We start from the raw sequence: 16,378 nt of genomic DNA on the forward strand, positions 1-16,378 counted from the left end.
AATTTGTATACTGAATAGCAGGAAATACCCTTCAGTGTTAAATGCTTTTGAATTTTAAGTCAGAAAAAGCCATAAATGCAGTTCAGATATGATTTACTTATTTTTGAAGTTGAAACAGTGAGAATAATAATAGTTTTAAAATTATAATTTGTTGTTCCTGTGTCTCTTATTGTAATTATTATTGCTTTGGATTTAAACAATGTTTAAATACATGGAAAAAAGAAACGTGTATTCTGCCAGGGTAAGAAGGTTTCTGTTCTTAGGTTTTACACTGCTTTTTCCTGTGAGTAGAGATTCTTTAAAGGATTTCTTTCTTTCTTTCTTTTTTCTTTTTTAAATATTTTTTATTTCAGAGAGGAAGGGAGAGGGAGAGAGAGATTGAAACATCAATGATGAGAGAGAATCACTGATCAGCTGCCTCCTGCAATGCCTCCTACTGGGCATCGAGACCACAACTCAGGCATGTGCCCTTGACCGAACTCTAACTTGGAATCATTTTAGTCTGCTTGCCTATGTTTAAACATATTTTGGAGTTAGATTTTTAGAACTAGAAGGTACTTAAGAGCTTTTATAGTACAAATGTACTATATATGTTCTATATATGAATAAAAGCAGGCCAGAGAATGAAGTGACTTAATGAATAGACATACAATGAATAGTTGTAGAGGAAACATCTGTAACTAATATGATCTTTAAGAAATTTGCCGTTTTCATAAGAGGTTAAACTGTAAAATATTTTAGGAGTTTTACTACATATTAAGATTTTATTATTGAGAAGTATTCTGTAAAAAAAGATGAGTACAATTTCTAGGCTCAAAGGACAAGGGGTTAAAGGAAAAAATGGTCAATTAGGATAAAAACCTCATGGGGGAAATACTGGTTATTGTCAGGTAAATCTTGCTAGCACAAATAGTACAATAGATACTGACAGGTTTTCTTTCTCTGCTTTTACTTATTGGAGAAAAAACATGCTTTGACTTAGTATTCAAGGAAGTTCAGGGAAATTAAAGGAAAGACATCATCTATCATGATAGATTAACAATTTCTCTCTTTCATTTACAAATATTTTAATCTGAGAAGAATGTTATAGAGGATTTCTTTAAGTATAATTTGAGTGTGAGGAATTTGCAGCCGCCTTGTTTTTATCAGGGTGAATACATTGCTTGCTTAGGGACACTATTGACATATTAGAATTTTCTGAGAGTCTGATGCCAAATCACCATGAAGCTTTTCTGGTGGCACATTCATTTTGATCTTAGATATAAAGAATTAGAGGAAAATACTCAGATCTGCCAGAATTTGGGTTGGCAGAAAGTAAAAAGAGTGCTTGCATTAGAATGGAGAACATTATAGTAGTAGTGAGAAGTACCTATGCTTTATCGAATCTTGCTCTATTTGCATATTAAAAATAAAAATAATATGTTTAAAAATAAACATAAACTAGTGTAAATATTTGTGCTTTATAGATTTGTAAGAGTAATATTTTAATAAAATAAAAAGTAAAGTAGTGCTAAAATGTTAGTCTATGTTTAAGGCAATGGTTCTCAAATGGGGTAACTTTGCTCCCTAGTAGGCGTCTAGTCTAGCAATGTGTAGAGGCATTTTGGATTAGTGAGTAAAGGCCAGGGATGCTGCTAAATATTCTGCAATGCACAGGACAGCCCACAACAAATAATTATCTGGCCTAAAATGTCAATAGTGCTGAACTGTATGTACCCTGTCAGAAAGCTTAATAATACCAAATTTTGTTTTTAGCTCAACAGAAATAGATGATATGCTTAGAAAATCTACAAATCTGCTGCTGACCAGAACTTTGAATAGCTGTTTACTGAACCTTATTAGGAAACCTCATATAGGTTTGACAGAGGTAGGTTTATATCTAAACGTTTCACTGCATGGCATCCTGTAAAACTAGCTTTCTATTTTAAATTTATTAACAAAGTGGATTTGTTTAAAAATAAAAACGTCAATATAATTTATGCAATGTGAAGAAGATGAATTTTTACACAGGGAATAGAAACAGTAGTCTCTCCATACTCATGGTTTCAGTTACTTCTGATCAACTGCAGTTCAAAAACATTAAATGGATAATTCCCAAAATAATTCCATAAACAAGTCCTAAGTTTTGCACATTGTTTTGAGTAGAGATGCTGGCAATTCAGATGTGCCAAAGAAAAGCCGTAAAGTGCTTCCTTTAAATGAAAAGGAGAGAGTGCTTGAATTAATGAGGAAAGAAAAACAATTGTATGCTGAGGTTGCTAAGCTCTAGGGTAAGAACCAGTCTCTGTCTGTGAAATTGTGAAAAAGGAGAAAGAAATATGTGCTAGTTTTGCTGTTGCACCTTAAACTGCAAAAGTTGAGGCCACAATGCTTGATAAGTTAAGACAGACAAGGCATTAAATTTGTGGGTGGGAAGCATGAACAGAAAACACATTCCAATTTACAGCAATGTTTGTGCCAGAAAATATTGAATCTTTTAGAATAAAACGACTTCAGCAAGGGATCCCCTGAAATCAGTGACCACATTCACATAACTTTTATTACAGTATATTCTTACAATTTTTTATTTTTATTTTATTAATCCTCACCTGAGGATATTTTTCCATTGATTTTTAGAGAGTGGAAGGGAGAGAGAAAAACATTTATGTGACAGAGACACATTGATTGCTTGCCTCTACACAACCAGGGCCAGGGATGAGCCTACAAGGTGGTCCATGCCTTTGACCGCATTCGAACCCAGGACCCTTCAGTCTGCAGGCCGATGCTCTTTCCACTGAGCCAAATCGGCTAGGACATAATTGTTCTATTTTATTATTACTGGTGTTAATATCTTATTGTGCCTAATTTATTAATTAAACTTTATCACAGGTATAAATATTGTTTAGGAAAAAACATAGTATGTATAGGGTTCAGTACTATTTATGGTTTTAGGAATCCACTAACGTATTGGAACATATGCCCTGCAAATAAGGAGTGGCTACAGTAGTTGAAGACATTGGAATGTACTAGTATATGCAGGTACTATTGCCAGACCTTACATGAAAAATGAAAATATTTTTCTACATGGTAAATGCATAAAGTTTGAAAAAGTACTTTGAAACATTATTTTGGATTAATTCACAGTTGGACTTTTATTTTTTTATTATTATTGTTTTAAATATATTTTATTGAGTTTTTACACAGAGGAAGAGAGAAGGATAGAAAGCTAGAAACATTGATGAGAGAGAATCATCAATCAGCTGCCTCTTGCATACCCCCTACTGGGGATGTGCCTGCAACCAATGTACATACTCTTGATCAGAATCAAACCTGGGACCTTTCAGACCGCAGGCCGACACTCTATCCACTGAGCCAAACTGGTTTTGGCTAGACTTTTATTTTTAATGATAGTATTCATAAGCAGTATTTGTAGTAGACTTGAACTCACATAATCAGTTGTATCCTGTAATGCTATAATTATGCATAAATGGTACAGTTACTGGAAGCAATAATCCTAGTTTAAAAAATCAAATGACTTTGTGTACATGTAACATAATTTTACCGGATGTATTTTGTGTTTTCTAGCTAGTGCAAATCATCATAAACACAACACACCTGGAACAAGCTTGCAAATACCTTGAGGACTTTATAACTAACATTACAAATATTTCTCAAGAAACTGTTCATACGACAAGACTTTATGGACTTTCTACTTTTAAGGTATGTGAAAATCTGACCAGAGTTTTTATTGCAATCGTTGTAAGCAGACTTTTAAAAATTAAAGACAATTTTTATTATATACATGATTTTATTATATTCCTAACACTTGAAAATTAGAGGTAATCATTGTCAGCAGTAAGCAGATAGATGTCAGTTCCCTTTTGGCATTTTAAACATCTAAATAATAAAGAGCTAATATGCAAATAGTCGTGATAACCTCATTTGTAATGATTGATCAGCAGGAGGCTGCCTGCGCAGCAGGAGTGGTTGGGCGGGGACTTGCAGTGTCGGGGATTTGTGTGAGGATCCTATCCCTGCCCCCAGCGCCAGGCCCGGGGATGTGAGGCTTGCAGAGACCTACCTCTTTGGGGCAATGGATCGCAGGGCTCCTGCACTGTGACAGGGCACCGTGCCCTGTCACAGTGGCAAATTTAGTGCACTAGGCCACTAGTTTTATTAATAAGTGGCAAATTTAGTGCACTAGGCCACTAGTCTTATTAATATGGAGAAAAGTATATTGATTTTGTTTATGTTTTGAAGACTTTTAGTAGTGCTATAGTAGTCTCACTGAATTTCCATTAATGTCTCACAGTCCAATAAATAATTTGTTAGTGTAATGTGTATATGTATTCGTTTAGAAATTTAAAATGTAAGATGAATTAGTTAGGTCTAAGATTTGTTTTACATCCTTAATTGGCTCTGATGTGAAGAAAAAGAAGTATATTACATATTATTGAAGTCCTGCTTTTATATGAATGAAAAGATTTCTGTTTGTGTGATACCATGGGATATACTGAAAGATAAATTAATGATTGTTTTCAATAGAATGGAAGATTAAATACTTTCATAAATTGGTTTTATAAACTGTTTTAGATTGTATTGGTTTGCGGTCATATAGATAAGACACTGGAGTAATCTTGAAATATAAATCTCTTTGCACTGAGTGTTGTACTAAACTAATATAAACCACTTACTGATCCCTTATCTGTAAAACGTGCTTGCTAGTTTAACCTCACAGCCCTTTCTAAGTTTTCTATCGAAAAGAACTCTTATCTTTCTATTCTTACTATATTATAAATTACCCAGTTTATCTCCTAAAATTATGGTATATAATCACTTATACTTTGAAAATTCAATCTACTTGTATTTAGAAATAACTAATTAACAGTAACCAGACTTTGAAAGTTCAGAAATGATGCGTGGTTCCTCAGATTATCTGCATGGCCCCCAAATCCTATCCTCCTTTGGTGATTCTTGGGCTCATGTAGTCATCCTGATCCAGAAAGCACAAATGCAGATAATACCCGAGTGAGCACTTTTGTAGAATTAGTTATTAAAACTGAAACAGAAGCTAGATAAAACAGACATTCATTTATCTAGATAGTATAAGAACAGTGATTAAGGGCATTTATTCTGGACTTAGACAGCTATATAACTTGGGCACATTTTTTAATTTTAATGATTCCTAGTTTTGTTATCTATAAAATTAGAGTTGCAATATATAGGGTGTCTCAAAAATGTATATATACTTTAACAGTTAATAGCTCAATTTTGAAAATGAAATGTATTTTGATAAACACTGCCTTTATAACTATTGAAAGTATGTGTATACATTTTTTTGGATATCCTATGTTATTGACCTTATCCAATTGTTATGAGGATTAAAGGGGATACTTAGCACAGTTCCACTTGTTGTACATCATCTATGCTCTGAGCATACTAGTAGGTAATGAGAATGTAAAAATGTATCCCTGCCCTTTAAGGAGCTCATAGGAGAAGGCTATATAATAAAGGTCTAATATGCTAAGTGTCTGGCTGACCAGTCGGCTGTCCAACCAATCAAAATTTAATACGCTAATGATATATGCTAAGGCCACTCAAGCGCTTGCTTTGATGTGCACTCACCACCAGAGGGCAGGCGCTCCAATCAGTAGGTGAACTTGCTGCTGAGGTCTGGCTGATCGGGATTGAGCGAGATGGGCTGGATGCTCCTTGGAGCCCTCCCGTGGTCCCTTCCCAGCTGGTCAACCTCCTGTATCCCTCTCTGCCCCAATTGTGCACCTGTGGGGTCCTTTGGCTTGGCCTGTGCCCTCTCACAATCCAAGACCCCCTGGGGGATGTTGGAGAGATGGTTTCGGCTCTATTGCTGGTGCATGAATTCGTGCATCGGGCCTCTAGTAAACTATAAAAAGATACTTGACGATATGATGTGATAAGTATCATAAATAGGAGAACACTCCACAAGGTTTTGAACACTTATTTATCCAAGGACAAATTGATTCTTTGCTTTTATATCAAGTTTTATACAATCTTTCTTTTTCTTTATTGATCGCTGTCCTTATGTCCATGTGTTACTCATAGGCTGTCAAGAAGGAAATCACTAAGGACTAGAGTTATAAGCATATTTAACTGTTAACATTAAATTTAATAGGCTTACTCTGTACTCTGATTAAAACATGTATTGTCTTGACATCTGGTGCATCTAGGATTCTTCAAGCAATTTCCTTATCAGGAACTCAAAGAACCAAAGTTATGACTCAAAGAACCAAAGATACTGCAACATGATATCTTAGACTGAGGGATCTTGGAACAACACTTCTCAGAATCTTTCTATTGGGAGGGAATGTTTAGACATGTTATTGTTGGTCCATCATCCCAGTGTTCTTTTAAGTTGTAGATATTTGGTTGAAACCACAATTGCCATAGAATATTTCTTGGTTTTCTTGGAAACCCAGAAATCAAATAGAGCCTTTATAAATAGTAGCGCATCCTAGTTATTTTTGTTGTTTGTTTTATTTTCACATAGAACTCAGGAAACCTTTCTGTTCTGTGAGAACAAGAACTGTTTCAAGCTCAGCATTCGAAGGGAAAGTATTCTTCAGTTCTTCCTTTGGTCTAATTCAAGAGGAATTTGTCTTAACCTATGATATGAGGAAGCAATTCAACATCAAGAGTTGTTAAATCAATATTAAAGTGAATTGCAGAGGGAGATGGCGGAATTTTCATTCATAGTGAATAGTCAGTCTCTTGCCTCTTTCACAGAGAAGATTAAAGTGATTGCAGACATTAGCATGGATTGCTTAGTTAACCTCTTGGCAAAATGCTTTTCAGTCTAGGGACTCTACCAAACATTCTTATTTAGTTGCTTAATGATTATGGGAATAAGCACTTACTCTTGCTTCCTTTTTGCTTCCCCTCCAAAAAGCACAGGTGCACACACAAAGTCCTTGATTTATATCATATTTATCTTATGAAATAAATAGATTATCTTGTAAATTTGCCTTTTCATGTTGCTAAACCTATGAGTGATATAAAAGAGGTAAAGTAAGTAATTTCTGCCCTCAAGCAGTACCGGAGCTTTTTAAAATTAATCTGGACCCACACTGAGAGCTGTTCCAGACTAATATAAGACTTCTAACTGAAAAGATTTGCATCAGAATAGAGGGGGGAAACAGAAATACCATTTCCTTTTTAATCTGTGTAGTAGAGAAATGTACCCTTCTTTTTCTTTGGCATCAGAGCTCCTTTCCAACCTGCCACTCTGAAGAGTCCTTTCCATTTAGTACTGGCAGTGATTACCACCGTGGGAGTAAGAAGGCATATGCTTCCGACTTTTTTCTTCTAATTCGTCCTTTTCACACCTATTGATTACTATTAACAAAGCTTTTTTTAGGCTATGACTAAAGTGACAGTGGTAAACTGTCTTTAAGGACTTGAAATTCTCTTCCTATGAAGGTAGAGACTTAGTACATGTACTTTAAAAAATGTTTCTCATTGACCTGTAATATATACATATGAACATGTATAATTTATAAAAGCACAGATTCAATGCATCCTCATCAGAATCTCAGCAAGTTATTTTGTGGATATCAACAAAGTAATTCTAAAGTTCATATGGAGACGCAAAAGCCCCAGAATAGCCAACACAGTATTGAAGAAGAACCAAGTTGGAAGACTGATACATCTGACTTTAGGATTTATTATACAGACAGTGTGGTACTGGCCAAAAAAACAGACACATAGATCAATGGGATTGGCTAGAGAGCCCAGAAATAGACCCAAATAAATATATTTAACGGTTCTTTGACAAAGCAACAAAGGCAGTACAATGGACCAAAGAAAGTCTTTTCAACAAGTGGTGCTGGAGCGACTGGGTATTCACATGCAAAGAAATGAATCTAGATACAGACCTTACACCATTCACAAAAATTAAGTCAAAGTGGATCTAAAACTAGATGTAAAGTGCAAAATTATAAAATTCCAAGAAATTAACATTAGAGAATATCTGGATGATCTTGAGTAGCAGTGACTTTAGCTACCACACCAAAGGCATGATCCGTGAGGGACATAATTATCAGTTGGATTTTGTTAAAATTACAACTTGTTCTGCAAAAAGACATCATCAGAGAATAAGAGAACAAACTACAGACTGGGGGAAAATATTTACAAGAGAATTATTTGTTGTCCTAACTGGCTCAGTGGATAGAGTGTTGGCCTGTGGACTGAAGGCTTCCCAGTTTGGTTCTGGTCAAGGGTACATGCCTGAAATCAATAAAAATATGTTTAAAAAAAGACACACAAGAGAGTACTGCCAGCCAACAAGCAGTACTTTGAATAAATGACTAAAATATTAGACTAGTAAATGGTCTAATCCTATATAATAAAAGCCTAATATGCTAAGTGTCTGGTTGACCAAAGTATAATATGCTAATGATATGCTAAGGATGCTCAACCATTCACTATGATGTGCACTGACCACCAGGTGGCAGACAGTTGACCATTTGCTATGACATACACTGACCACTAGGAGACAGATGCTCCTACTGGTAGGTTAGCTTGCTACTGGGGTCTGGTGGATTGGGACTGAGCAAGATGGGCCGGACATGCCCTGGAGCCCTCCCGTGGTCCTTCCCTGGCTGGCCAACCTCCCGCATTGCTTTGCACTGTTGGGTCCTTCAGCCTGGCCTGCACCTTCTTGCATTCCAGGACCCTCAGGGGATATTGGAGAGCTGGTTTCAGCCCGATCCCACAGGCCAGTCCGAGGGACCACACTGGTGCATGAATTAGTGTACTGGGCCTCTAGTATCTGAATAAATGACTAAATTATTAGACCAAAGAAAAGTATAAAACAAAATTTAGAATTTAAGAAAACTTATCTGCTTCTATAAATATAATATTTCTTGTTTGTTGTTATTTTGTCCTCTGTCAGGATGCCCGGCATGCAGCAGAAGGAGAAATATATACCAAACTTAATCAAAAAATTGATGAATTTGTTCAGCTTGCTGATTATGACTGGACAATGTCTGAGCCAGATGGAAGAGCTAGTGGCTATTTAATGGATCTTATTAATTTTTTGAGAAGCATCTTTCAAGTGTTTACTCATTTGCCTGTAAGTATAAAATTCTTTCAAAAATTTATAATTTTGCTTACTGAAATATATTTTAGAATTCAATTTTAGTTTGATGTTTACTTGTTTAAATCAACTTCTCAGCTAGAATATATTTTTTCTTCCATTATTATATATTAATTCATGAAGAATACTAAGTTATACAGTTGTTTAAAGTTTTAATTTGTTTTGCTTTTTAATCAAAATATCTATAACTCTCTTCCCAGTAAAACCAAAATAAAACTGTGAAATTGACAGTGTAGACTGAAATATAAATAAACTCTAATAGAAGTAATTTTCATAAAAGTCAATGTAATCAATGGCTTTTCCAATTAGAAAAGGCCAAGAAATTATTGGATATTTTTAGGCCAGAGATTAAAACTAAAATAGGAGCATTGTTTTATCCTGAAATATAGTCATAGTTTATGTAAATCTTGAACAATCCATTGATGAAACATTAACCCCCAAAAAAACATATAACGGGGACATTTGATTGTGAATAAGCTGAAACATTGGGTTCTTCAGATGAGGAATACAAAGACCAGAGATTATTGTGGAGTGCCATGCTCTCTTTAGGTATATTCAAAAGTAATAGAACTGTTAAAATGTGAATGGAGTAGTTTTTGTACAAATAAAAGAATAAAAGTAAAATAATAAAAAAATAGAAAAAAATTATATTGATCTTTTAATCTCATGATAAGATATAGCAGAATGCAAAAATAAAGTATTTAATTTTAAACCTACCTAACTGCCTCCAACTGTTTCCCTTTTTTAAAATGAGGGGTTGGGGGGAGTTATTCTCCTAATCTTTTACTCTTTCCCTATTAGGAATTGCACCAAGGCCAATTAGATTAAGAAGGGTGTTACTAAAAAATATTTTAAAAGGATATCTTTTTAAATATACATATATATATTTTAGAGACCCAGTGCACGAATTTGTGCACCAGTGAGGTCTCTCAGCCTGGCCTGCAGGATCAGGCTGCTACCAGCTCTTTGACATCCCTGGAGGACTCCCTGAGAGACCCCACCAGTGCACGATTGTGGTTGGGGAGGGATGCGGAAGGTTGGCCAGCCGAGGAGGGACCATCGGAGGGCTCCAGGGCAGGTCCATCCCATCTCCCTCTGTTATCTGACAGCTCCAGAGGCCTTTGTCTCTAGTATGTACCATTTGCTCTCTGGATATTTTAAATCATGTATAGCTGTTTCCCTGGAACTTGCCTTCTCGACTGTCTGGGTTGAGAACTGTTTCCTGGATTCTTTGTGTTTTTATTATCTCACTATTTGGTTTTGTTGAACTGCCTCAATAACTTCCTTCAAAGAGGGAAGTTCACTATTTAAGTCCTTGCATATCCTAAAATACCTTCTTACACCCTCATGTTTGATTAATATTTTAGCTGGTTAGTATGTTTCAGAGAGCAGGTGTTAACTCACATGTGTCTCCTGATGTCTTGTCTAGTTTAAAGATATTGTAAGTATGAATCAAAGCTCAATGCACATTTATCTTTGATTTTATATTCTGCATCAGATTTCACAAATGTCACTTTATTTCTAATAGTTTGACTTAACTCAGGTATGAATTTATAATTACGTGGACAGGGAAAAAATCGTTTAGCTGGTTATATAATTCTAGGTTGAAGAGCTTTTACTCTGGTAAATTCCTTTGTATTCCTCTATTGTTTTTTGGCCTCCACATTTTAGGATCTGTTTTTGAATCCTTAACATTCTGAAGTGTCATAGGAACATGTGGGAGATAGCTTTTATTTCATTTACTTAGCTCTTCACTCAGTGGCCCCTTTCTTTAAAAAATTTTGTATCCTTTATACAGTACAGAGAATCCCCTTCTATTATTTTTAAGATAATTTGTTTCTTCCATTTTTCTGTTCTCTCATTAGTTAGATGTTAAAGTTTCCAGATTGGTCCTCTGACTTTTATCCTTCCCTTCATTTATTATTTATATTTTTTCTTCTTTGTTTTGGAAGATTTTTTTCAATTTTATTTTTCAGTTCTTTGGTAGACTATATTATTAATTATACTTTTAATTTCTAAGGAATTACTTCTGTTTTTAAGGATTTTTTTTCCCATAGGATACTGTTTCTTTTTAAAAATAGATATATTATCTTTCAGATATCCTTGAGTGTTAGAGGTTTCTTAAAGACATTTTCTGTTTCTTTTATTATTTCTGTTATGCTCAAATAGGTTTTGAAAATTTTATTTTGCTTATTTTCTTTTATATATTATTATTATTTTTTAAAATACATTTTATTGATTTTTTACAGAGAGGAAGGGAGAATGATAGAGAGTAGAAATATCAATGAGAGAGAAATATTGGCCAGCTGCCTCCTGAATACCTCCTACTGGGGATGTGCCCACAACCAAGGTACATGCCCTTGATCAGAATCAAACCTGAGACCTTTCAATCCACTGAGCCAAACCAGTTAGGGCTTTTTTTTTTTTTTTTTTTTTTTTTTTTTTAAATACTGCTCATTCTCTTTTAATAAGGAAGTCCTTGAAAGCTTATATGGGTTTACTCTGCTTCTGTGTAAATACCCTATTTTTAAAAATATACAGATTTTTATTGATTTTAGAGAGGAAGGCAGTGGGAGAGGGAGGGAGAGATAGAAACATCAATGATGAGAGAGAATCATTAATCAGCTGCCTCCTGCATGCTCCCTCCTGGGGATCGAGCCCACAACCCAGGCATGTGCCCTGATCAGGAATCGAACTGTGACCTCCTGGTTCATAGATTGACACTCAACCATTGAGCCATACCAGCTGGGCAATACGCTCTCTCTATATTTTTTTTAAATAGACTTTCCCTTGAATAGCAATCTAACTGGGAATTTTTAATATAAATCTTGGGGGCATTTTGCCTAGAGTGAGCAGTGTGGAGCTAACCACAGAACTGTAGTCTCCTCTCTTTGGATGTGCTACTGTGCAGTTCAGGAAGGTCCTGCAGGTGACTGGGTTCTTCATTCTTATTGTCTTGAAATTCTTAATAATTCTTAAGCAAAAAACCCCACATTTTTACTTTGCACTGAATTCCACAAATTATGTCACTTTCCCTGCCTCCCTTTCCATTATCACCGCAACACCATGCCAGAGAGGTATAAATGGAAACAATTAAAATGGTATCTTTTGAGCCTATAAACTAAATATATGTATAGTATTCATATACATACATATATACATATGCACACTTACAAATATCCTTTAACTTTACTCTTTAACAGCTATAGATTAAATAGACTAGATCTTTAGTGCAGGCTTTATAAGCAAAACATCATCTTGAACAGGAAGTTTGAGTACTAAAAAGCAAACAAAAATGTACCATCTGGCAGTTTTTAGCCAGATGGTGACATAAGAATTCATGTTTAGAAAGTTACTTTGAGTTTTTGCAGGGAGGAACAGTACAGTTTTAGGAAAACAAATGATATTTTCCCTTTAACCTGTGTTTCACAATAGACTCTGCATCCAGTCCAAGTTATTTTCTGCCTCCCCCTGCATACCCATTTCACAGAGCATGTTAATCATATGTGTGCCTCTCACCAAATGAAGCCCTACTGGGCTCTGGAGTCATCTTAAAAGTTTGAAATCCTTGAGTGACAAAGGCCTACTACTCTGTACTATCTCTATATATAAAAGCCTAGGTGACCATTGCGACAGGTCGACTGGTCTCTGTGATGCTCACTGACCTCCAGGGGGCAGACTCTCAATGCAGGAGCTGCCCCTTGGTGGTCAGTGCACTACATAGCCAATCTCCTACGGCCAGCCAATCTCCTGTGTGGTTCCTTCCCCCGGGACTGGATGAGCCAGCCCAATTGGTTCCCATCACTGGCCAGGCCAAGGGATCCCACCCGTGCACAAATTTGGGCACTGGGCCTCTAGTATTTATATATATTGCTGTGTTTATAATATATCAGCTACAAACCTACATGTATTGTACAATATTAAGATAGAGTCATTTCGCCAGGACTGGTTTGGCTCAATGGATAGAGCGTCGGCTTGGGGACTGAAAGGTCCCGGGTTCGATTCCAGTCAAGGGCATGTACCTTGGTTGTGGGCATATCCCCAGTAGGAGGTGTGCAAGAGGCAGCTGATCGATGACTCTCTCTCATCGATGTTTCTAACTCTCTATCTCTCTCCCTTCCTCTCTGTACAAAATCAATAAAATATATATATATATATATAAAAAGATAGAGTCATTTGGCTTGGGTGAAATTTGTCCATTTTACTAACGATGTGGAAACCACTTATATAAACTAACCTGGGAACTTCTTTGCAAATTTTAAGTCATGCTTAGATTGCAAAGCAGTATATTTTAATGATGATATAACCTTGATACTCAGAGTTGGATTCTTAGGTAAAGAAATGAAGATGACTGTGATATATCACAAAGCTGCTGCTTTAATAATAATTCCTGGAATGCTTCAGTTTTTCAACCTGAATTCTGTGGCTTGGCCATCTACTTAGTCACCACACGGGAAATTATATCTCCTCTCTAACGTCCCTTGCTTTTTGTATATTTGTGAGTGAGAGAAATTATGATGTCCTTATGATTAGAAATTGTTAGGAGAAGAAAAGCTTAATAAGAGAGAATTCATAATTGTGGGGATTGTGGTTAACCAATTCTTTTGGGGCTATAACTATTTAGATAGGAACAGAATTGAGAGCATGAGAGGAAAATAGAAGTGCAAAAATATTTTGGAGAATTTTGGGGGTGTTAGAGTGAGTATATTTTGATAAGCCTATGAGTATTTTTGGCATAATTTCAAAAATCTGTCTTCAAGATGGTGTTAAGGTTATTATTAAAACTCACTAAAGAAATTCATCTTGATATTTAAACCTTATAACTCATCCATTCTCTATTATTGGGAATCTGAGACATTTTAGTGTTATTCATTTCAGTGTTATACAGAGTGATCAGCCAGAAAATAGATTAAAACCTATCGCTATATAGTGGAATTTTTGTGCATTTTTAAAATCATCATGGGGAAATTTTCATGTTTTATACTAATATTATAGGTATGTTTTCCCTCTTATTTAATTACATTCTTTCCATTAGAGCAAAATATAGATTAATACAGTAAAATTTTAGATTAGTGGTTCTTATATAAAATAGAATAATAATAATAGATTTTTAAAATTAATGTCTACTTTTTAAATGGGCATCTTTTTTCATATTTCATTTGAGAATTTGTTTCTAATTTTAGTGTTTACTCCACATTTGATGGAACTCCTCACTCTTTCAGGCTATGTGTTTTCAAAGAACATAAATTGTGGCTCTTTAGGAGACTGATTCATTAAAATACTTTCCTTCCTCTTTTGCCTTCCCTCTGAAAGACTATTTCACAATCTCATAACTAAATTTATATAGCAAACTGAGAGGCAGTGAGTTTGAATACTGTAGTATTTTATTGCTTTAAGTTAAATACCTATACAAAATCAGAATTAATAAATTCACTTACCATTGTTAGATTTAATTTTCAAATTGATCACAATTTAATTTCGTTTTCCCACTATTTTCTGGCAAGAATTACATAACCTTTTAAAACAGAACCTGCTATCAATTTAAAGAATAATAAATACAGCGAATATTTCCAAGTCTATATATTCCTTTTTACTTAAGTAAAAAAGTAGTTTATTGTGCAAAGTTGACCTTTCATAGGGATATAAAGGAAAACGGGCTCTCTTGGGACCCTTAAGGAAAGTAGAACAATACAGAATGGTTTGTGATTTCAAGAGCATGTTTTTATCTTAAATGTACTTGAGAGAATGAAAGCAGTATTGAAAAATGCTTTTAAATAATTACTGTTGAAATCAAACCTTTTTTATTAGATCTTTGAAATAAGAGAATGGTGAGACAGAAATGAAAGCTTCAATGAAAATTTAAGTGTGTCAAATTAGTTTTTAAGCATTCTACATTTCTCCTATTATACTGGAGTAGATCTATCAAAACATTACTTTGAAACTAAAACAGTTGTGTCATAATTAATAAAATGTGTTGTATTTTTGTTATCATGTCATTTTATGATATTTCAAAGGAAACAGTATCTTTAGCCCAATCTATAATAGTAAATTATTTTGGAAATTTGGCTTGACATACAAGCAGATGTGTTTTCTTGATTCCTTTTAAACCGAAGGTTGGTGGTTTGTGGTTTATTGTTCCTGTGATTGGCATTAAAAGCCTTATTTCACAGCTTGCAGCAAGGGACTATTGGGTAGAGTGGCTGTGTTCCACAAACTAAATTCAAAAAGTGTCAATCAAGGTCTTACATAGGTTACTTAGAGAATGAGTTTTCTTACTGATTTCACCAAATGTCGCCTCATGCTGTCTTTGATTGGCACAGCCTGGCAGGGAGGATGGATGAATCTGTCACCGACTGGTTAATTGTGTTGCTGGTCTCAGTCTGACATCAGGTCTTTGACTCTTAAGTGGCTCAATACAAAACAAATTAGCAGATTGTAGTCATATTTCTCATTCTATATGCTTTGACTTCGTTGAATGCAGTCCATAAATCATATTGACTGACACACAAGTAAATGATGAAAGCTGCTTTTGAGACATGGATCTAGAAAGCAGCACTGTGAAGGTGCCATGGAAGGATGCATATGGTTGACCCTCTGGGAATTTCCTAGGAGCCAAATGTCTCTTTACCACAATTGTTCTGAAAAGAAAAGCTTTTGGGTAATGCAAAAAGGCTCTAATATGTCAGCAGATTCTCTTTTACAAGTTCCTTTGAAATATAAGAAGTTTGTCTAAGGGTGTTCTCTCTTTGCAAGTTGTTTTTCAGCAAAATGTTAGAGCTGGGTAAAAAAGTAGTTACCTTTAAAAGTTGGCAGGTGTTTTTACTTATTTATTGAACTTTGTGTTGTTAAAGGGAAAGAAAATGTTAGTAATAGTTGCAATTAATTTTTCAGATGAGGGCAGCAGAAATTTCTAGGTACTTGAAATTTGTTAAATGTGCTATATTTTCTCAGTCACTTCACTTAACTGTTTTGGCTTTATTTGTTATAATGTTAAAAACCAAAAACAGAGCATCTCTACTTTTAAAGGTAATTGTAAGGCTATTTAGATTATTTTTGTCCTAGAATGATATATTAGTAAGAACCATCAACAATAATAGCAATAATAGTGTTCAGAAAGGGATGTTTTGATTATATCAAAGTATGCTAAGGGCAACAGGCATCAGAAATGAATTATCAAATATATTTTTTGTGTGTGCAAAATATTTGGAAAATTGAAAGTTTCTTATCTGCATCTAAAAATAAATATTAGGTGAAATATAAGAATTT

The 16,378-nt window shown here is 34.9% G+C and overlaps 1 protein-coding gene across 3 annotated transcripts in view; it reads left to right on the forward strand.

Moving 5' to 3' along the window:
- The window catches only part of EXOC6 (exocyst complex component 6), a 109,457-nt gene that overhangs the window by 56,354 nt on the left and 36,725 nt on the right, over positions 1–16,378 (forward strand). For all 3 annotated transcript variants that reach the window (XM_036438564.2, XM_045581907.1, XM_036438565.2), the window contains 3 exons: positions 1,756–1,867; positions 3,565–3,699; positions 8,909–9,088. In XM_036438564.2, coding sequence (XP_036294457.1) covers positions 1,756–1,867; positions 3,565–3,699; positions 8,909–9,088 — 427 coding nt within the window. The remainder of the gene's footprint in view (positions 1–1,755; positions 1,868–3,564; positions 3,700–8,908; positions 9,089–16,378) is intronic.

This window comes from Pipistrellus kuhlii, unplaced genomic scaffold, assembly GCF_014108245.1.
Source record: "Pipistrellus kuhlii isolate mPipKuh1 unplaced genomic scaffold, mPipKuh1.p scaffold_m20_p_15, whole genome shotgun sequence".
NCBI lineage: Eukaryota > Metazoa > Chordata > Mammalia > Chiroptera > Vespertilionidae > Pipistrellus > Pipistrellus kuhlii.